Source organism: Salmo trutta, unplaced genomic scaffold, assembly GCF_901001165.1.
Source record: "Salmo trutta unplaced genomic scaffold, fSalTru1.1, whole genome shotgun sequence".
Lineage (NCBI taxonomy): Eukaryota > Metazoa > Chordata > Actinopteri > Salmoniformes > Salmonidae > Salmo > Salmo trutta.
Window position 1 is genome coordinate 277,336 of NW_021822554.1, and position 23,516 is coordinate 300,851.

Here is a 23,516-nt window from a genome sequence, read left to right on the forward strand (position 1 = left end):
AAGAAAACCGTTGATTCGACCCAACGAGCTGTTCCGGTCAATGGGGAGAAACTCAATAGTTGTGTTTAACTTCAATTATCTCGGCATCATTTCGGATTCCCAACTTCATATTCAAGAAGCAGGTGAAGGTGGTGGTGGTTAACACGGTCATGTTTGGATTAAGCTTTAGGTTTATCTTACCTTCCTCTGGAGGCCACCAAACTATGTAGGTAGGATATGATGTTCTCCCATCTGAGTTATAGCATCACATGCTGGTCACTAGTAGGAGCTACCATTCAGAAACCAATTGAATCACTCTACAAACACTTTTATATAACAAACCAAACAGTTACCACCATTGTCACGTCATTCACAAACATCATGTATTCAGTCTGGACAGCTTTAAGCCTTGTCTTTATGATGCTGCAGGGCCTTGCTCCTCCACTTCCGCAGGTATATCATGCTCAAGGAAACCACCTGCAGGATAACAAGGGCAGGAACTAGAGGGGACTGCGTTGTCCCTTTTCCACACTGTAAACTGGGACAATCCGCCCTCTCAGTAAGAGCTATCATATACTGGAATAATCTGATATACTGGAATAATCTGATATACTGGAATAATCTGCCCATGGACTTGAGAAACTGGACTTTTTACTACACTTTTACATTTCAATTGAAAACATGGCTCAAATCTATCCAAACCTGTACACACTAGTTATCTGTGGTTCCTCATATGTTCCTGATGATAGTGTTGTTATTATGAATAGGTTGTTTTGCATTGTATTTAGTGAGTATTTTGTATTTGTGTAGTGGCTGTGTAATAGCCTTTAACTGCCCAGTGACTACGGGTGCAGGTTATCTTCTGTCTAACCCCGACACATGTACATGAATGTTGCATCACTGTAATGTTTATATTGAACACACACAATAGTGGTGTATCGGTATAAAGGACAAGTGTGCAATTCTGATCTAAACATAAGAGCAGACAGAAACAACAAGACCCAGAGTTCTAGGTACAAAGTAAATCATACAAAACAAGACCTACAGAACAAGGACAGGTAGAAAGAAAGAGGGTAGATGTCGTATTGAATGTTTTTCAAGTCAACCAGCTGTTTTCCTGTCCTCCTGCTTCTATTCTCTTCTGCTGGTCCTCCTGCTTCTATTCTCTACTGCTGGTCCTCCTGCTTCTATTCTCTTCTGCTGGTCCTCCTGCTTCTATTCTCTTCTGCTGGTCCTCCTGCTTCTATTCTCTTCTGCTGGTCCTCCTGCTTCTATTCTCTTCTGCTGGTCCTCCTGCTTCTATTCTCTTCTGCTGGTCCTCCTGCTTCTATTCTCTACTGCTGGTCCTCCTGCTTCTATTCTGTTCTGCTGGTCCTCCTGCTTCTATTCTCTTCTGCTGGTACTCCTGCTTCCATTCTCTTCTGCTGGTCCTCCTGCTTCTATTCTCTTCTGCTAGTCCTCCTGCTTCTATTCTCTTCTGCTAGTCCTCCTGCTTCTATTCTCTTCTGCTGGTCCTCCTGCTTCTATTCTCTTCTGCTGGAGGAAGGATCTTATACAGGTGTCTTCCCTTTCTCTCCTTGTTCCACAACTCCTACCATTTGTTTTTAACCACTGTTCTTATTAACCCCTTGGCTTCTGCTTTACTGATTGACAATTCCATCTCAACATTAGGATGTTTTAAGAGCCTGCTTGGTAATAATATCCACTTCCTCGTCTACTCCCACATGAGCTGGTACCCAGAGGAACATAACAAACACCCCCCTATACCCCCTCTGTTTCACCCTGTGGAAACACTGTAAGACCTCATACAATACATCCTGTCTGCTCTGAGACACATGATTTTAAACTCATCAGTGCTGCACATGAGTCAGAGCAGATGACTTGCACAAGGCACCCCTATCAGACTTAACATATGGACCCATGACATCACACCCCTCCTGTAGCCTATAGATTTGTGGAATTTGTAGTTTTTAATGTGGAGTTGTGGAGTTTTTATATGACACCGTTGTCATGCTACGGTATTTCAATAATCCAGGAGTGGTTGTTCTCTGTTTTGGCTGCTGCCACTTATAAATAATTAGATTATAACTATTCTGTTCTTGCCAGGGATATTACAATGACCAGCCCTCTTTCAATCGATTTAAAACATGAATCCTTTCCTCCCTTCTCCCTCTCTCCTCCCTTACCCTCCTCTCCTCCTCCTCCCCCCCACTCCTCCCTTCTCCCACTGTCCTCCCTTCCCCTCCCCTTCCATTCCCCTCTCCTCCTCATTCCACTCTCCTCCCTTCCCCTCTCCTCCTCCTTCCCCTCCCCCTTCCATTCCCCTCTCCTCCTCCTTCCCCTCTCCTCCTCCCTTCCCCTCTCCTCCTCATTCCCCTCTCCTCCCTTCCCCTCTCCTCCTCCTTCCCCTCCCCCTTCCATTCCCCTCTCCTCCTCCTTCCCCTCTCCTCCTCCTTCCCCTCTCCTCCCTTCCCCTCCCCCTTCCATTCCCCTCTCCTCCTCCTTCCCCTCTCCTCCCTTCCCCTCCCCCTTCCATTCCCCTCTCCTCCTCCTTCCCCTCTCCTCCTCCTTCCCCTCTCCTCCCTTCCCCTCTCCTCCTCCTTCCCCTCTCCTCCTCCTTCCCCTCTCCTCCCTTCCCCTCTCCTCCTCCTCCCCCTCTCCTCCCTTCCCCTCTCCTCCCTTCCCCTCTCCCCCTTCCATTCCCCTCTCCTCCTCCTTCCCCTCTCCTCCCTTCCCCTCCTCTCCTCCTTTTCTCCCCAGAGTCCCCATTGATCTGACAAGGATGGATTGGTGAGAGTCAAAGCGATCCTAACCTAGCTTCCACTTCTCCAGCCACAGGTCAGTGATTATTGACCAGTATTAGAACAGAACAGGGCATGATTATCTGCTGGTCCCAGATCTGTATGACTGTCTTGTCAAATCCTACATGACAATGACCATAGGAGTTGGCAAGACAGCACACAAACAGATCTGGGATCAGGCTACTGTGCTGCTGCTACTTCTGCTGCTACCAGTCCCTCCTCTTTCCTTTCCTCAGGCTCCATGTCCCTATCGCCAAGGAGGGAGGAAGGAAAGGAGGAAGGATGCATAAAGTATTAGAATGGGTCCTGAGCTGCTGGTCCCTCCTTTTCCCTTCCCTCAGGCTCTATGTCCCCATCACCAAGGAGAGAGGAAGGAAAGGAGGAAGGATGAATAAAGTATTAGAATGGGTCCTGAGCTGCTGGTCCCTCCTTTTCCCTTCCCTCAGGCTCTATGTTCCCATCACCAAGGAGAGAGGAAGGAAAGGAGGAAGGATGAATAAAGTATTAGAATGGGTCCTGAGCTGCTGGTCCCTCCTCTTCCATCCCTCAGGCTCTGAATACAGCAGAACACCACATCCAACAGCAGACATTTAGACAGGAATGTCATCTCCTTCTCAACAGAGCATGACAAACAGGAAAAACACATTCCTGGAAATGAACATTTTGCAGTCTTTTTATTTATTTTATTTGACCTTTATTTAACTAGGCAAGTCAGTTAATAACAAATTCTTATTTACAATGACGGCCTACCGGAAGGCAAAAGGCCTCCTGGGGGTCTCCTGCGGGGATGGCTGGGATTAAAAATAAAAATCTAGGACAAAACACCCATCACGACAAGAAAGACACCACAACACTACATAAAGAGAGACCGAAGACAACAACACAGCATGGTAGCAACACAACATGACAACAACATGGTAGCAACACAACATGGTAGCAGCACAAAACATGGTACAAACATTATTGGGCACAGACAACAACACAAAGGGCAAGAAGGTAGAGACAACAATACATCACGCGACGCAGCCACAACTGTCAGTAAGAGTGTCTGTGATTGAGTCTTTGAATGAAGAGATGTGGAGATAAAACGGTCCAGTCAGTGGATAACATCCAGGACTGTGTTTGTGTGTCAATCATCAAACGATATGCTGACTGTGTCTGTGTCTGTGTATGCTGAGTGTGTAGATGTCTGTGTATGCTGACTGTGTATATGTATGTGTATGCTGACTGTGTATATGTCTGTGTATATGTATGTGTATGCTGACTGTGTATATGTATGTGTATGCTGACTGTGTCTGTGTATGCTGACTGTGTATATGTCTGTGTATGCTGACTGTGTATATGTCTGTGTATGCTGACTGTGTCTGTGTATGCTGACTGTGTATATGTCTGTGTATGCTGACTGTGTATATGTCTGTGTATGCTGACTGTGTATGTGTCTGTGTATGCTGACTGTGTATATGTCTGTGTATGCTGACTGTGTATATGTCTGTGTATGCTGACTGTGTATATATCTGTGTATGCTGACTGTGTATATGTCTGTGTATGCTGACTGTGTATATGTCTGTGTATGCTGACTGTGTATGTGTTTGTGTATGCTGACTGTGTATATGTCTGTGTATGCTGACTGTGTATATGTCTGTGTATGCTGAGTGTGTATATGTCTGTGTATGCTGACTGTGTATATGTCTGTGTATGCTGACTGTGTATATGTCTGTGTATGCTCATCAATATACCGTTTCCATATAATGATGTTAGGCAAGAAAACATATAACTCAGTGTTACCATCTATAGGTTATATAACAGTGTTACCATCTATAGGTTATATAACAGTGTTACCATCTATAGGTTATATAACAGTGTTACCATCTATAGGTTATATAACAGTGTTACCATCTATAGGTTATATAACAGTGTTACCATCTATAGGTTATATCACAGTGTACCAAACAGTAGTCAATATAGGATCTTCATCTAGAATCTGGTTCCTGAGGTCATTATTTTGCGTTTGTAAAAAGACCTATAACGATAGAGATTGTTTATAAAACACAGCTATAGTGCAGATCTAGGATCAGATTTAACTAACCCCAAATGAACCATTATGAGTCAAGTCGATGGTAATGAGTTGACATGGGACCTGATCCTAGATAAGCAGTCCTACTCTGAGATGCTTTATGAACTCCCTGATCTGAGGCCAGTGCTTAAAGGCAACCAGGAGGCACCTTCCACTTGTTCTGGTTCAGTCAGTTCAGGAAGTCTGTGAAAGGAGAAAACTGAGAAGGACCTCCGTCAGCTAACCGATGAATGTTGCACCATACTGTCGCCACACACACACAGCTGTTGGTGGCATGTGTGTTGCAAGTGTGTCGTCTGCTGCACTGAGCAGAAGAGAAGGGTCATGTGACGGCCTCAGTCACACACACACACCATTCAACCGCCCACACTCCTGCATGACCAACACACCACTCCTCCTGTGTAGTCCCTCTACCACAGTAACCATGGGAGTGTTTCCAGGGAGTAAATCGGTTGTGAAGTGTAACCTTTTCACAGTTGATATCCTGGGGCAGCGACTGTCTCCTTGTCATCCAGAGACCAAGAAACATACTGAACATGTTCTAGTCTTGCTGTGCTGGAGTACATAGTTTACCTGCAAAACTAACTTCAAAATTAACACTGAAAAGTCATACAGACCTGCATGAGATCGCTGTGAAAAAACAGACAAACAATATAAAACCCATTTCAGTTCAAAGAAATGAGTGGTACTATTGATTACAACTTTGTAGAACATTGATTTATTTTATTGAATATTGAAAACATTTACACACATCATGGATGAAAATGTACAGTCATATCTTTCTTGCTATACAATGACCATATGGCAAAGATGGACAGATCAAGACACATAAAAGACGACCCACTGCACAAGCTTCAGAAAGTTCCATCATGCAGTACTTCCAGAGGAGCATCTCCAAGAGTCGCCACTGTTTTTGGGTCATTCCACGAAATGAGGGCCTTTTGCATCCCTTTGATATTTTAGGTATAAAATTAGCACCAATATTGAAGTTGAAAAGCCTGTTATATTAAATGAAGTGCCATTTAATATAGACCACATGGAGAATTCAATCAATGTGATTTTATATGAATAGACTTCAGCATTTTGAAAATGTCCCTCCGTGCACCCTCTCTGACTTCTAGGAAGATTAACCCCCTTAACCCCAACATTTCTCCATCATTGTAAAGCCCTAGTTATTTTATTTTGTGATTAGTGATTCAGTCCCTCATTTTAAGGTCAACCCTGTTACGTGAATTGAACTCTCATTTTAATATGGTGAAAATATTCCTATTTTAAATATTTCTTCCCAAAGAAACATTGAACATCTAGTAGTCAAATCATAGTGTCAAAACAGGTGAGCTGGATCTACTCTTTATGTCCATTTCCTGGTGTTTTGTGGAGTAAAACTGAGCGGGTCGAGGGTAACAAGTCAACCCTGTTACCTACAGATAGACAGGCTAGAAATGTTTTAACAATTAAAAATGTTTTGGGAAGCTTGCCTCGCCCTGTTGCACATACAGTAGCAAGCTTCCATTACCCCTGTCACAAGGAGATTCATGGCTGATTTAAGATGAAATCGTCAACCCTGTTACGGTCAACCCTGTCACGGTCAACCCCGTTACGGTCTGTCATGGTCAACCCTGTTACGGTCAACCCTGTTACGGTCAACCCTGCCACGGTCAACCCTGCCACGGTCAACCCTGCCACGGTCAACCCTGCCACGGTCAACCCTGTCACGGTCAACCCTGTTACGGTCTGTCACGGTCAACCCTGTCACAGTCAACCCTGTCACGGTCAACCCTGTTACGGTCAACCCTGTCACGGTCAACCCTGTTACGGTCAACCCTGTTACGGTCTGTTACGGTCAACCCTGTCACGGTCAACCCTGCCACGGTCAACCCTGTCACGGTCAACCCTGTCACGGTCAACCCTGTCACGGTCAACCCTGTCACGGTCAACCCTGTCACGGTCAACCCTGTTACGGTCAACCCTGTTACGGTCTGTTACGGTCAACCCTGTCACGGTCAACCCTGCCACGGTCAACCCTGTCACGGTCAACCCTGTTACGGTCTGTCACGGTCAACCCTGTCACGGTCAACCCTGTCACGGTCAACCCTGTTACGGTCAACCCTGTTACGGTCTGTCACGGTCAACCCTGTCACAGTCAACATTGTCACGGTCAACCCTGTCACGGTCAACCCTGTCACGGTCAACCCTGTCACGGTCAACCCTGTTACGGTCAACCCTGTTACGGTCAACCCTGTTACGGTCAACCCTGTTACGGTCAACCCTGTCACGGTCAACCCTGTCACGGTCAACCCTGTCACGGTCAACCCTGTTACGGTCAACCCTGTTACGGTCAACCCTGTTACGGTCAACCCTGTCACGGTCAACCCTGTCACGGTCAACCCTGTCACGGTATTTGGCACTTACTATAGTAATTTTCTTCTTTATCCTCTTGAGATGGGAAACACATTTTGAATGAAGTTGAACATGTACTCTTTATGACAGAATGTTAAAATTAGGTGAAGTCAAACGTCTTCAAAAAGGCACCGAATTAGTAGAACGACCCTTTCGTTAATGCTTTATCCTGGGTACCAGTCTTTCATTTTTGGCTTGATTATAACGGCAACGCAGTTGGCAAGAGCACAAACCGCTCTGGGACCAGGCTATAGAAGGAGACAACAGATCTGAGAGCAGGCTATAGAAGGAGACAACAGATCTGGGACCAGGCTATAGAAGGAGACAACAGATCTGGGACCAGGCTATAGAAGGAGACAACAGATCTGAGAGCAGGCTATAGAAGGAGACAACAGATCTGAGAGCAGGCTATAGAAGGAACAGATCTGAGACCAGGCTATAGAAGGAGACAACAGATCTGGGAGCAGGCTATAGAAGGAGACAACAGATCTGGGACCAGGCTATAGAAGGAACAGATCTGAGAGCAGGCTATAGAAGGAGACAACAGATCTGAGAGCAGGCTATAGAAGGAGACAACAGATCTGAGAGCAGGCTATAGAAGGAGACAACAGATCTGAGACCAGGCTATAGAAGGAGACAACAGATCTGAGAGCAGGCTATAGAAGGAACAGATCTGAGAGCAGGCTATTGAAGGAACAGATCTGAGAGCAGGCTATAGAAGGAACAGATCTGAGAGCAGGCTATAGAAGGAGACAACAGATCTGGGACCAGGCTATAGAAGGAGACAACAGATCTGAGACCAGGCTATAGAAGGAACAGATCTGAGAGCAGGCTATAAAAGGAACAGATCTGAGAGCAGGCTATAGAAGGAGACAACAGATCTGAGAGCAGGCTATAGAAGGAGACAACAGATCTGAGACCAGGCTATAGAAGGAACAGATCTGAGAGCAGGCTATAGAAGGAACAGATCTGAGAGCAGGCTATAGAAGGAGACAACAGATCTGGGACCATGCTATAGAAGGAGACAACAGATCTGAGACCAGGCTATAGAAGGAACAGATCTGAGAGCAGGCTATAGAAGGAACAGATCTGAGAGCAGGCTATAGAAGGAGACAACAGATCTGAGAGCAGGCTATAGAAGGAGACAACAGATCTGGGACCAGGCTATAGAAGGAGACAACAGATCTGAGACCAGGCTATAGAAGGAGACAACAGATCTGAGAGCAGGCTATAGAAGGAGACAACAGATCTGAGAGCAGGCTATAGAAGGAACAGATCTGAGAGCAGGCTATAGAAGGAACAGATCTGAGAGCAGGCTATAGAAGGAACAGATCTGAGAGCAGGCTATAGAAGGAGACAACAGATCTGAGAGCAGGCTATAGAAGGAGACAACAGATCTGGGACCAGGCTATAGAAGGAACAGATCTGAGAGCAGGCTATAGAAGGAGACAACAGATCTGAGACCAGGCTATAGAAGGAACAGCTCTGAGAGCAGGCTATAGAAGGAACAGCTCTGAGAGCAGGCTATAGAAGGAGACAACAGATCTGAGAGCAGGCTATAGAAGGAACAGATCTGAGAGCAGGCTATAGATCAGTGGAGGCTGCTGAGGGGAGGACAGCTCATAATAATGGCCAGAACGGAGTAAATTGAATAGTATCAAACACGTGTTTCGTTCCATTCCAGCCATTATTATGAGCTGTCCTCCCCTCAGTAGCCTTGATCAGAGAGGACTTCCCCCTCTCTCCCTCTTCTTTCTTTCTCTCTCCCTCACAACAGGTATATGTCCAGAAGTCTCTCTCTGAGTTCTTGGTGGGCACCCTAAATTCCCCTGTTCCCACCCCCCCTCCTTCCATCCCATGTTCCATCCCTCTTCTCACCCTCCCTCTCTCAACAGGTGCATGTCCAGAAGTCTTTATGAGGGTTCTTCTTGGCTGGCAGTCTGAATGAAGCTGTCCCTGTATAGGACCCACAATACGACCCAGACACTCCTGTGTTGTTGAGAACCGGGGGAGGGGGTCTGGTCTGTCTCTTCAGCCTGGAGGCCAGGGCCATGAACACATCCTCCACGCTGTCCTGATGCCCCCCTCCTGGTTCTCCTCCTCCTCCTCCTCCAGGGAGGCTTTTAGCAGACGTTTCAAACAGAATCATCCCGTGGGCCGCGGCAAACTTCTGGGCCTGATCCCGTGTCACCTGACCTTCGACCTCGATGGGGCGGGGGTCACAGCTGCAGGTGTCACGGAGGTCGCTCTTGTTGCCCACGAGGAACCTGCAGAGGGGGAGACAGATGGAGAGTTAAAAACGTTACAGGTTACAACCGAAAAGGCAATGTTGGCCACTACAGAGTATTCAAAACAATGTGTTTACTGTGTTGTTATTGTGTGTTGGTTGAGGTGTGTGTAACACAGCTGCCCAATGCTGACACAATACAGCTTTTCTGAATTTGATCCTGGCAACAGAGCTAGTTCCTCTGGGCCTCCATGTGGAAATGATCAAGTGTAAAGGGGGCGATTTAACAAAAAAGGACAAATGGAATTGGGTTTTAATATGACTAACTAACCTGGTTATCTCCTGTCCTAGTGAGTACCGTCTACACTCCTCTATCCAGGTTGTGTGTATATAACTAACCTGGTTATCTCCTGTCCCAGTGAGTACCGTCTACACTCCTCTATCCAGGTTGTGTGTATATAACTAACCTGGTTATCTCCTGTCCTAGTGAGTACCGTCTACACTCCTCTATCCAGGTTGTGTGTATATAACTAACCTGGTTATCTCCTGTCCCAGTGAGTACCGTCTACACTCCTCTATCCAGGTTGTGTGTATATAACTAACCTGGTTATCTCCTGTCCCAGTGAGTACCGTCTACACTCCTCTATCCAGGTTGTGTGTATATAACTAACCTGGTTATCTCCTGTCCCAGTGAGTACCGTCTACACTCCTCTATCCAGGTTGTGTGTATATAACTAACCTGGTTATCTCCTGTCCTAGTGAGTACCGTCTACACTCCTCTATCCAGGTTGTGTATATAACCAACCTGGTTATCTCCTGTCCCAGTGAGTACCGTCTACACTCCTCTATCCAGGTTGTGTATATAACTAACCTGGTTATCGCCTGTCCCAGTGAGTACCGTCTACACTCCTCTATCCAGGTTGTGTGTATATAACTAACCTGGTTATCTCCTGTCCTAGTGAGTACCGTCTACACTCCTCTATCCAGGTTGTGTGTATATAACTAACCTGGTTATCTCCTGTCCTAGTGAGTACCGTCTACACTCCTCTATCCAGGTTGTGTGTATATAACTAACCTGGTTATCTCCTGTCCTAGTGAGTACCGTCTACACTCCTCTATCCAGGTTGTGTGTATATAACTAACCTGGTTATCTCCTGTCCCAGTGAGTACCGTCTACACTCCTCTATCCAGGTTGTGTGTATATAACTAACCTGGTTATCTCCTGTCCCAGTGAGTACCGTCTACACTCCTCTATCCAGGTTGTGTGTATATAACTAACCTGGTTATCTCCTGTCCCAGTGAGTACCGTCTACACTCCTCTATCCAGGTTGTGTGTATATAACTAACCTGGTTATCTCCTGTCCTAGTGAGTACCGTCTACACTCCTCTATCCAGGATGTGTGTATATAACTAACCTGGTTATCTCCTGTCCTAGTGAGTACCGTCTACACTCCTCTATCCAGGTTGTGTGTATATAACTAACCTGGTTATCTCCTGTCCTAGTGAGTACCGTCTACACTCCTCTATCCAGGTTGTGTGTATATAACTAACCTGGTTATCTCCTGTCCCAGTGAGTACCGTCTACACTCCTCTATCCAGGTTGTGTGTATATAACTAACCTGGTTATCTCCTGTCCCAGTGAGTACCGTCTACACTCCTCTATCCAGGTTGTGTGTATATAACTAACCTGGTTATCTCCTGTCCTAGTGAGTACCGTCTACACTCCTCTATCCAGGTTGTGTGTATATAACTAACCTGGTTATCTCCTGTCCCAGTGAGTACCGTCTACACTCCTCTATCCAGGTTGTGTGTATATAACTAACCTGGTTATCTCCTGTCCTAGTGAGTACCGTCAACACTCCTCTATCCAGGTTGTGTGTATTTAACTAACCTGGTTATCTCCTGTCCCAGTGAGTACCGTCAACACTCCTCTATCCAGGTTGTGTGTATATAACTAACCTGGTTATCTCCTGTCCCAGTGAGTACCGTCTACACTCCTCTATCCAGGTTGTGTGTATATAACTAACCTGGTTATCTCCTGTCCCAGTGAGTACCGTCTACACTCCTCTATCCAGGTTGTGTGTATATAACTAACCTGGTTATCTCCTGTCCTAGTGAGTACCGTCAACACTCCTCTATCCAGGTTGTGTGTATTTAACTAACCTGGTTATCTCCTGTCCCAGTGAGTACCGTCAACACTCCTCTATCCAGGTTGTGTGTATATAACTAACCTGGTTATCTCCTGTCCCAGTGAGTACCGTCTACACTCCTCTATCCAGGTTGTGTGTATATAACTAACCTGGTTATCTCCTGTCCCAGTGAGTACCGTCTACACTCCTCTATCCAGGCTGGCAGGCCTCTGAAGCTGTCTGGTCTGGTGACGTCATAAATGAAGAGAACAGCATTAACGTTCCGATAGTACTGCTGGACCATAGACTTCCTGAAACGCTCCTGGCCCGCCGTGTCCCATAGCTGGAGCTGGAGGGAGAGAGATGGTTGGGGGGTTGAAACTATTCTACAGGTGAGAGAAGGGGTTTTAGAGAGAGATGGAGAAAGAGGGGGAAGCAGACAGAGGGAGTGAGAGGCCTTTTCTCAATTAGATTTGCTCACCTCCTGCGTCCTCTCTCCTCCATCCTCTCTGTCCTCCTTTAGAAAAGGTCAAGTTAAACCAGGAGAGGCGGCGAGGACAGGGAAAGTGGAAGAAAATGAGCTTGTATGAAATGAGACTTCTCCAATCGTGCGTCATTAGGCTAATGAGGTTTAGAGGGTGGAATCCAAAATAAATGTATAAAGTGATAAAAACTCATTTTGATAGTTGGACAAGATATTTTATAGATAAAACGATAAGTAGCATAAATGTTTGCATGCATTTCTCAATTTGAGAAAAACAATAGCTGATTTAAAGGGGGCGTGGCAGATTTCAAGAGAGAGAGAGAGAGGGGGCGGGGGAGAGAGAGAGAGGGCGGGGGAGAGAGAGGGGGCGGGGGGGGGGGAGAGAGGGGCGGGGGGAGAGAGAGGGCGGGGGGGAGAGAGGGGGCGGGGGGAGAGAGGGGCGGGGGGGAGAGAGAGGGGCGGGGGGGAGAAAGAGAGAGGGCGGGGGGAGAGAGAGGGGGCGGGGGGAGAGAGGGGGCGGGGGGAGAGAGGGCGCGGGGGGAGAGAGGGCGCGGGGGGAGAGAGGGCGCGGGGGGAGAGAGGGCGCGGGGGGAGAGAGGGCGGGGGGAGAGAGGGGCGGGGGGAGAGAGGGGCGGGGGGAGAGAGGGGGCGGGGGGAGAGAGGGGGCGGGGGGAGAGAGAGGGTGGCTGTATAAACTCTCTCACATCACAGTTAGTCAGCAGATGATGTTATCCTACTTCATCAACATATCGACTCAGCAGACAGAAGACCAACGTCAATATAACGATTTCTCCTCCACTTCTCTCATGAAATGTGCATCCAATCAGAAGGTCAACCCTGTCTTACAGTAACCTCGAGTCTCTAAAGGCCTCTACCTATGACGTAAACGGAGCGTCGTTTGCATCGACTTCTACTTACTTTTGTCCTGCTGCATCTTTGGAACAGACCGTATAAGATGCTCTGTCACTCCGTTTCCGTAGACTGTCTAAAGGCAGTGGAATGTTTGGCTGTGATTAAATACATGGAGGACTTTTGGCCCCTAAACGAGATATGTGTTTTGAAGCAGTCTGAGGTCAGAGAGGGAGAGAACCAGAATACACTAATGCCAAAAGGCAGAAATACATTATGTAAAATACTTTCAGGTGAGTAATGCTTGATTTAATTTGTCCTTGCACAATGGAACCAATTGGATAGTCCCAAAAGTGAAAACAGTATACCATGCAGGCAACCTAAGGCATCTCAAGTATTTGTAATATTTTAAATAAGTATTCTGCCCATGTCCGGCCTCCTCTATCTTTCTTTAACCCAGATGCAAAACAATGTTTTGTTCATCACCATGACATGCTTCCTCTATCATGTGGTCTGCCCTGCTCTGATAAAGAGAACAAAGGTTTCCCAATATCCCCTTTCATGTCTGTGTTTCCGTAAACACACACAAATCACATTGTTTAGCCCATCACTGATGTTACAATACTTTTCACAACATTACATTAACCTACTAATGTTATGTGTTGTGTGCTGAGGTGAAAGGTTATTTATTTAACTAGGTAAGTCAGTTAAGAACAGATTCTTATTTACAATGATGGCCTACCCCGGCCAAACCCGGACGACGCTGGGCCAGTTGTGCGCTGCCCTATGGGACTCCCAGTCACGGCTGGTTGTGATACAGCCTTTGTCATATGTGTCATGACGATATAAAAGCATTGAAAATGTGGTTTGTTCTGTTGTATGTATGTGTAACAGTACATCTTCCGTCCCTCTCTTCGCCCCAACCTGGGCTTGAACCAGGGACCCTCTGCACACAACAACTGAAACCCCACGAAGCATCGTTACCCATCGCGCCACAAAAGCTGCGGCCCTTGCAGAGCAAGGGGAACAACTACTTCAGGTCGCAGAGAGAGTGACGTCACTGATTGAAACTATTAGCGAGCACCACCGCTAACTAACTAGCCATTTCACATCGGTTACATATGTAACTCTGAAACACACTAGTTTCAAGTTAAAGAGACTTCCATTGCATTGAACCAAACAGTGAACGTTGATCCAAGAGGCCAAACAAACAGTAGTGTCCGTCCTTTCAACGGAGCCTTTAATGACACTTGGATATCCTACACTGGTTTAGGTCAAAAAACGGACCATTTACATGGATGACATTTTGTTTCACCACACAGTAGTCATGTTAGTTAGTCCTGTACAAATACAACTATATTTCAAAGGCATTTAAGACTGATAGACCAGAGACGGCACCACAGACTGCTGTTCATGCGCAATAGTAGGCGCAGATTCAGCTGCAAACACACAGGTTTAACGAGTAACGCTCACAAAGTGCAAATATCTATAGAAAAAAAATAGTCTCAAAGAAATCAACACCACCTTCTCAAAATGCGTGAGAGTTTCTTTATGCACTGATTCTCTGGTGCATTAAATTGTGTAATACACCAATTCATTACGACCCAACTCGTTCATAATATTTGCAAATAACGGTTTAAACTTTATACTTCTCTTACCTTGATTTTCTCGCCTTCGACCTCGACCAATCTCTCACGGAAATCGACACCGATGGTGGCTTCGGTTCGGTCGAGGAACTCACCGGCACAGAACCGGTAGGTGAGACAGGTTTTACCGACACCGGAGTCTCCGATCACGATGATCTTGAAGATCCGACACCGCGCGGAGGGCGAAGACACACTGGTGAAAGAGTTTGAGAACTCCAGGGATGACTCCATATCGCGTAAAAACTCTAATTAAAGAGTGATATCTAGGCTTCTCCAACTACTCCCAACAAGACAATATGTTATGTCGACGTCTTTGACGTTATATAAAAGTGGCAACTCGCCGACTGGGCTAGAAACTCTCCCTGGTTGTCATTGTCTGTGGAAGGAGCGGAGACTTTAGAAACTCCCCTGATGCTAATTGTGCAACTTGTTGGCCGGTGGCCACGTATGACAGCACGGTAATAAAGCTCGCGAGAGGACGGGAGGAATCTATTTACCGTCGACGGAACGCCAGGGGGTTTCTAGGAAGTTCCACGGTTAATGAATGGCTCCTCTGTACAGGACAAGATTGTCTAGTAATTCCTCGTTTGTGTGTCTCTAGACGTCTATAACCACAGATAGACTCAATATGTCATCAGTATAGTCTCTTCCCACTCTGGAACACTGACATTAGAAGGCATAACGCGACCACAGCTGAGGACTACATTAACTGACTGACAGACTAACATGTACATCAAATTAATGTCTTTTTTTAAAAATTCAAATACAGATCAACAATTTCAATTCTTACATTATACAAAACAGAACGCAGGTATTAATGAGAAAATTCTGGAACAAAAAATAAAAATAAAAAAACAAACAATTCTAGTAGAATTGTAATCACTCTGAAAAAATCTTATTGTAATGATTTAGGAAAATGTTATTCTTGTTATTGTTCACTAGGGTTAATGTTTTAATAAAATTGTTAAATTCAATCAAAATAAATAGTAATATTGGAATTTTTGTTTGTGTATGAAGAATTTGGCAACAAGAATATAAAAATTCACAATCATTTCAGTGGTCTTGTTATCATTGCAATAGTAACATATTATATCTTTCATGTCAAAAACATGGGTAGTGTTCATAATGGTAAATAAGTATTTTACAAGGTTTTCCCAAAATTCTGACAAATGTACATTCAAAGAACGAGACAGATTCTCACCTTCTTTTTCACAGAAAACGCAGATATCATCAATAGCCACAAATTTGGATATTATAGAATTACATGGAGATATCTTATGTAAAATTTTAAAGTGCACTTCCTTAACTTTGTTTGGTATACAATCTTTGTTAGGCCTTAACCATGCATTTTTCCAGACAATGTCAGGAATAAGCATGTTCCAGAAACATTTTCCTCTTGGTGTAAGATGGTTTTGTGAATGGAGAATTTGTCTTATATATTTATTACAACAATATTTCCCAAGTAAGCCCACGCCTTCCCTGTCGTACACTTCTGTTGATACTGAATATTTTGGAAGTGTTAAGGTTTAATAGCACAGAACTATTTATATCTTTGTAAAACATGCGAATTACTTTAATAACATTTTCACCAAATCCCAAAAGTTTAAGAGACCTAAAGAGAAATGAATGTTCAATTGTGTCAAAGGCTTTACAGAACAACCGCATCTGAGTCAATAGCATCTGAATAATCTATAAGGTCCAAGACTAAAGGAATGTTAGAGCTGATATGACGGCCCTTCATAAATCCTGTTTGAGTCTCATTTATAATGGTATCTGTTCCTTTCTTCAATTTTTGCCATAAACCAAAACAATCAATTTGTAATCAATATTTAATAAAGTAAAGTAATTGGTCTCCAATTGTCAATGAGAGAAGGGTCTTTATTGGGCTTCGGAATCAGTGAAACAAGGCCCTGTTTCATAGTGGAGACCATTTCACAATTTTTAATGCAATCTTGAAACATATTGAAAATCTGTTCTAGTTACTCCCAAAACTGTCTATAGAATTCAACTGATAGGCCATCAGGGCCAGGTGATTTCCTTTTTCTCATTGAATTCAGAGCCTCTCTAATTTCGTCAATTGACACAGGTGAATCACAAAATTACAGGGACATAATTCTGAATGTGGCAAATGTAGCTTCCACAACCATTTTCATAAAAGGAATTGACAAATGATGATATTGTAATGGGATCTTTGCATGAAACATTGTTAATTTTGAGTGCAGTAATAGATTTTCTTTTGTAGTTTCTCTTTTCAAATGCAAAAAAGTAACTATTGTTTCTTCCCCCTCTTCAATCCATTTTGCTCTTGACCTTACAAAGGCACCCTTTGACCCATGTAAAGCTGTTCTAATTCTAGTTGCAAAGACTTAAATACAGACTCTTCTTCTTTCTAATTCTAGTTGTAAAGACTTAAATACGGACTCTTCTTCTTTCTAATTCTAGTTGTAAAGACTTAAATACAGACTCTTCTTCTTTCTTACAGCTCTCTCTCCAACCCACGGTGTTTAATTACAGCTCTCTCTCCAACCCACGGTGTTTAATTACAGCTCTCTCTCCAACCCACGGTGTTTAATTACAGCTCTCTCTCCAACCCACGGTGTTTAATTACAGCTCTCTCTCCAACCCATGGTGTTTAATTACAGCTCTCTCTCCAACCCACGGTGTTTAATTACAGCTCTCTCTCCAACCCATGGTGTTTAATTACAGCTCTCCAACACACGGTGTTTAATTACAGCTCTCTCTCCAACCCACGGTGTTTAATTACAGCTCTCTCTCCAACCTACGGTGTTTAATTACAGCTCTCTCTCCAACCCACGGTGTTTAATTACAGCTCTCTCTCCAACCACGGTGTTTAATTACAGCTCTCTCCAACCCACGGTGTTTAATTACAGCTCTCTCTCCAACCCACGGTGTTTAATTACAGCTCTCTCTCCAACCCACGGTGTTTAATTACAGCTCTCTCTCCAACCCATGGTGTTTAATTACAGCTCTCTCTCCAACACACGGTGTTTAATTACAGCTCTCTCTCCAACCCATGGTGTTTAATTACAGCTCTCCAACCCACGGTGTTTAATTACAGCTCTCTCTCCAACCCACGGTGTTTAATTACAGCTCTCTCTCCAACCTACGGTGTTTAATTACAGCTCTCTCTCCAACCCACGGTGTTTAATTACAGCTCTCTCTCCAACCCACGGTGTTTAATTACAGCTCTCTCTCCAACCCACGGTGTTTAATTACAGCTCTCTCTCCAACCCACGGTGTTTAATTACAGCTCTCTCTCCAACCCACGGTGTTTAATTACAGCTCTCTCTCCAACCCACGGTGTTTAATTACAGCTCTCTCTCCAACCCACGGTGTTTAATTACAGCTCTCTCTCCAACCCACGGTGTTTAATTACAGCTCTCACCAACCCACGGTGTTTAATTACAGCTCTCTCTCCAACCCACGGTGTTTAATTACAGCTCTCTCCAACCCACAGTGTTTAATTACAGCTCTCTCCAACCCACGGTGTTTAATTACAGCTCTCTCTCCAACCCACGGTGTTTAATTACAGCTCTCTCTCCAACCCACGGTGTTTAATTACAGCTCTCTCTCCAACCCACGGTGTTTAATTACAGCTCTCTCCAACCCACGGTGTTTAATTACAGCTCTCTCTCCAACCCATGCTCCAGCTACTCAGAATGACTACAACGATGTTAAGACATGGAACCCAGCTACCCCATCGACCCCCACCTCTGTTAAACCCAGCGTGGCTACTTCCACCCAGGATCCCAGCAGTAGTCTGACCAGCCAGGTTTCAGACACCTCAGCCAGACTCCAAGAGAGTGACATCACCTCTGATCTTACCATCAACACGTCAAGGTTACCTACCACACCAACCCAATCAACACCATCACAGGGTGACTATATACCCCACCTACCACACCAACCCAATCAACACCATCACAGGGTGACTATATACCCCACCTACCACACCAACCCAATCAACACCATCACAGGGTGACTATATACCCCACCTACCACACCAACCCAATCAACACCATCACAGGGTGACTATATACCCCACCTACCACACCAACCCAATCAACACCATCACAGGGTGACTATATACCCCACCTACCACACCAACCCAATCAACACCATCACAGGGTGACTATATACCCCACCTACCACACCAATCCAATCAACACCATCACAGGGTGACTATATACCCCACCTACCACACCAACCCAATCAACACCATCACAGGGTGACTATATACCCCACCTACCACACCAACCCAATCAACACCATCACAGGGTGACTATATACCCCCCTACCACACCAACCCAATCAACACCATCACAGGGTGACTATATACCCCACCTACCCCACCAACCCAATCAACACCATCACAGGGTGACTATATACCCCACCTACCACACCAACCCAATCAACACCATCACAGGGTGACTATATACCCACCTACCACACCAACCCAATCAACACCATCACAGGGTGACTATATACCCCACCTACCACACCAACCCAATCAACACCATCACAGGGTGACTATATACCCCACCTACCACACCAACCCAATCAACACCATCACAGGGTGACTATATACCCCACCTACCACACCAACCCAATCAACACCATCACAGGGTGACTATATACCCCACCTACCACACCAACCCAATTAACACCATCACAGGGTGACTATATACCCCCCCCACCACACCAACCCAATCAACACCATCACAGGGTGACTATATACCCCCCCCTACCACACCAACCCAATCAACACCATCACAGGGTGACTATATACCCCACCTACCACACCAACCCAATCAACACCATCACAGGGTGACTATATACCCCCCCTACCACACCAACCCAATCAACACCATCACAGGGTGACTATATACCCACCTACCTGTTCAACAGGAGTCCCTACATCAAATACCACTTAAATATCCCAGAATGCTTTTGTATTTGAGTGTTATCTCAGTGAACGTCTCTACTCACTACCACTGTCACATGTCATGTTATTGTCATATCTAAATGAGGAAAGTAGTTGAGGAGCTACGTTTTCTTTTTCTCTCCTCTTGTTCCAGATGTCCTGCTTAAGCCTGATATCAACATATGTTGTCTCAGTGACTGTAGGCCCACTACTCATGTTGCCCTGTGAGGGAGGGTGGCTAGCACTGTTACATGCTGATGTTATTGTCATATCCATAGGAAACTAGTTGAAGAGGCTTTTCTTGTTCTCTTTTATTGTTACAGATCTCCTGGTCCAGCCTGATATCTCATTACTGACTCAATGGGAGGGGTCTTCAGGGGCCACCAGGGGCCCGAGGTGTTCAGGGGCTACAGCTTCACCATCACCTGCTCCACTCAGCCACAGTACCCAGGAGGCTCCCTCCTCCTCACGTTCACCGGCTCCAACAGAACCCAGACCCAGCCAGCTGTCAATCACTCTGCTGCCTTCCTCTTCCCTGCTGCAGATGACTCCCACCAAGGGAACTACAGCTGTGTTTATGACAATTATGTTTTCTCTCATAACTTCTCCTCTGAGAGTGAGCTCCTCTCCCTCACCATCACAGGTAACTGAACATGAACCAGACTTATAACTTTGTCATTGACAGATTTCCCACAGATCTATGTTATGATGATCAGTCCCCTCATCAAAGGTGTTTCTGTTTGCAGCCTCTCCTCTGCCAGCCTTCATCATCAGACACGTTGTAGTGCTGCTGATCCTACTGACAGCCATCACCACCTCCTACCTGTACTACAAGGTAAAGACATTTACTCAGACGTTACAAGTCATTTAAACTAGAGGGAGAGGGTGAGGGGGAGAGGGAGGGAGGGAGAATGGAGATACTAGAGAGTAATTGTCTGACTGTTGGTGCTGTGTCTCCCTAGCCCACCAGGAGGCAGAAGAGAGTGAACAGGGTGAGCAGCATGGATCTTTATGTCAATGCCATGGAGATGAGCTCCAGAGCTGAAGCTGGACCAGGAGAGGAGAGAGCAGCCCAGGGGACGGAGTAGGAGTAGAATGAAGCTGACCCTACATGCTGATCTTAGGTCAGTTTTGTGTTTTAAATGGATGGTCAGCAGTGGACTGGTGTTTAAAATGTGGTGACAAACCTGAAGTGGTTCTAATTTTAATAACAAGTTCAGAATTAGTTTATCTTTCTAGAACCTTGGAAGAAATCTAAAAGAAGTGACTGTAACCACCATTATTCCTTTAGTTTGGTTTTTACCACCAGAGAAACATGGGGTTCTGGGTAACATGGGGTTCTGGGTAACATGGGGTTCTGGGTAACATGGGGTTCTGGGTTACATGGGGTTCTGGGTAACATGGGGTTCTGGGTTACATGGGGTTTGGGGTAACATGGGGGTTCTGGGTAACATGGGGGTTCTGGGTGAAATGGGGGTTCTGGGTGACATGGGGGTTCTGGGTGACATGGGGTTCTGGGTAACATGGGGGTTCTGGGTAACATGGGGGTTCTGGGTGAAATGGGGGTTCTGGGTGACATGGGGGTTCTGGGTGACATGGGGTTCTGGGTAACATGGGGTTCTGGGTAACATGGGGTTCTGGGTAACATGGGGTTCTGGGTAACATGGGGTTTTGGGTAACATGGGGTTCTGGGTAACATGGGGTTCTGGTAACATGGGTTTCTGGGTAACATGGGGTTCTGGGTAACATGGGGTTCTGGGTAACATGGGGTTCTGGGTAACATGGGGTTCTGGTAACATGGGTTTCTGGGTAACATGGGGTTCTGGGTAACATGGGGTTCTGGGTAACATGGGGTTCTGGGTAACATGGGGTTCTGGGTAACATGGGGTTTTGGTTCATTGAAGAAACTATCTCAATTAGGTCTGTTTGGCATTCCATCAGTGGAGGCTGGAGGGAGGAGCCCTCAGAAAACTGTCTCATTGTAATGGAGTAGGTGGAACAGAGTCAAACATTAGATCTGTTTGATACCGTTCCGTTCATTCCCTCCCAGCCAATACAATGAGCCAGTCCTCCTGTAGCTCCTCCCACCAGCCTCCACTGCATTCATACATTCACTTATTGTAGTTTTTGCTTTCGTCTTCATGTCTTTATATTATTTAGTATAGCCTACTGTTAGATTATTTATATTATTTAGTGTAGCCTACTGTTAGATTATTTATATTATTTAGTATAGCCTACTGTTAGATTATTTATATTATTTAGTATAGCCTACTGTTAGATTATTTATATTATTTAGTATAGCCTACTGTTAGATTATTTATATTATTTAGTATAGCCTACTGTTAGATTATTTATATTATTTAGTATAGCCTACTGTTAGATTATTTATATTATTTAGTATAGCCTACTGTTAGATTATTTGTATTATTTAGTATAGCCTACTGTTAGATTATTTATATTATTTAGTATAGCCTACTGTTAGATTATTTATATTATTTAGTATAGCCTACTGTTAGATTATTTATATTATTTAGTATAGCCTACTGTTAGATTATTTATATGATTTAGTATAGCCTACTGTTAGATTATTTATATTATTTAGTGTCTCTTAGATTCTTTATCTTATTTAGTGTCTCTTAGATTCTTTATCTTATTTAGTGTCTCTTAGATTCTTTATCTTATTTAGTGTCTCTTAGATTCTTTATCTTATTTAGTGTCTCTTAGATTCTTTATCTTATTTAGTGTCTCTTAGATTCTTTATCTTGAAGTGTTTCCATTATTAGTTCATGTATTATTATAATCATCTGTTCATTCTTTGTATTTTTAAACACTTTAATAAAAGGGGACATTTTTCACAAGTCAATTTGGTTTATTGTTGTAGTTTGTTTTCTATTTGATTTTTAAATCTCTCATGATGTTGATATTGATTACGATGCAGATTATTGTTATGATGTTGTGCCTTCAGAAAATATTCACACCCCTTTACTTTCAAAATGGGATACAAATAGATTTGTAATTTTTTTGTCAACGATCTACACAAAATACTCTGTCCAAGTGGAATAAAAATCGATTAAATAATTATTCAACCCCCTGAGTCAATACTTATTTGGATCACATTTGTCAGTGATTACAGCTGTGAGTCTTTCTGGGTAAGTCTAGAAGAGCTTTCCACACCTGGATTGTGCAACATTTGCCCAATATTATTTAACAACATTTCTTCAAACTCTGTCTAATTAGTTATTGATCATTACTAGACAACCATTTTCAGGTCTTGCCATAGATTTTCGAGCAGATTTAAGTCAAAACTGTAACTCGGCCACTCAGGAACAGTCACTGTTTTCTTGGTAAGCACCTTGTGTAGATTTGTCCTTGTGTTTTAGGTTATTGTCCTGCTAAAAGTTGAATTCGTAACCTAGTGTTGGTGGAAAGCAGACTGAACCATGTTTCCCTCTAGGATTTTGCCTGTGCTTCGTTCCATTCCACAATTTTTTTTATCCTGAAAATCTCCCCAGTCCTTAACGATTACAAGCATACCCATAACATGATGCAGCCACCACAACCAGGGGGTAGGGTGCAACTCAATATTAGGAAGGTGTACTTAATGTTTTCTACACTGTATTTTTCACAATTCAATATAGTTGGTGGGGTTTATTTTCTAGTTTAGTTTCTCTCATGATGTTATAGATTATAAAACATTACATTGATTATGATGTAGATTATTGTTAGTAGTATAGAGATTATGATGTTATTGATTATAAACGTTATGATGTAGATTATTGTTAGTAGTATAGAGATTATGATGTTATTGATTATAAATGTTATATTGATTATGATGTTGTTAGTAGTATAGAGATTATGATGTTATAGATTATAAAACGTTACATTGATTATGACGTAGATTATTGTTAGTAGTATAGAGATTATGATGTTATTGATTATAAATATTATGATGTAGATTATTGTTAGTAGTATAGAGATAATG

The 23,516-nt window shown here is 44.2% G+C and overlaps 1 protein-coding gene and 1 long non-coding RNA gene across 2 annotated transcripts; both read right to left on the reverse strand.

Moving 5' to 3' along the window:
* Positions 1-5,549: 5,549 nt before the first annotated feature.
* Positions 5,550-7,552, reverse strand: LOC115182599 (uncharacterized). Its single transcript, XR_003873833.1, has 2 exons — positions 7,236-7,552; positions 5,550-7,063 (listed from the first exon to the last, which is right to left on the reverse strand). It is a non-coding gene; the product is annotated as an uncharacterized LOC115182599 (long non-coding RNA).
* A 1,222-nt stretch (positions 7,553-8,774) lies between these two features.
* Positions 8,775-14,990, reverse strand: LOC115182598 (ras-related protein Rab-33B). The gene is made up of 3 exons (XM_029744129.1): positions 14,602-14,990; positions 11,781-11,959; positions 8,775-9,521 (listed from the first exon to the last, which is right to left on the reverse strand). The coding sequence occupies exons 1-3, from the start codon at positions 14,818-14,820 to the stop codon at positions 9,143-9,145; spliced, it is 777 nt and encodes a 258-aa protein (XP_029599989.1). The 5' UTR covers positions 14,821-14,990; the 3' UTR covers positions 8,775-9,142.
* Positions 14,991-23,516: the final 8,526 nt, after the last annotated feature.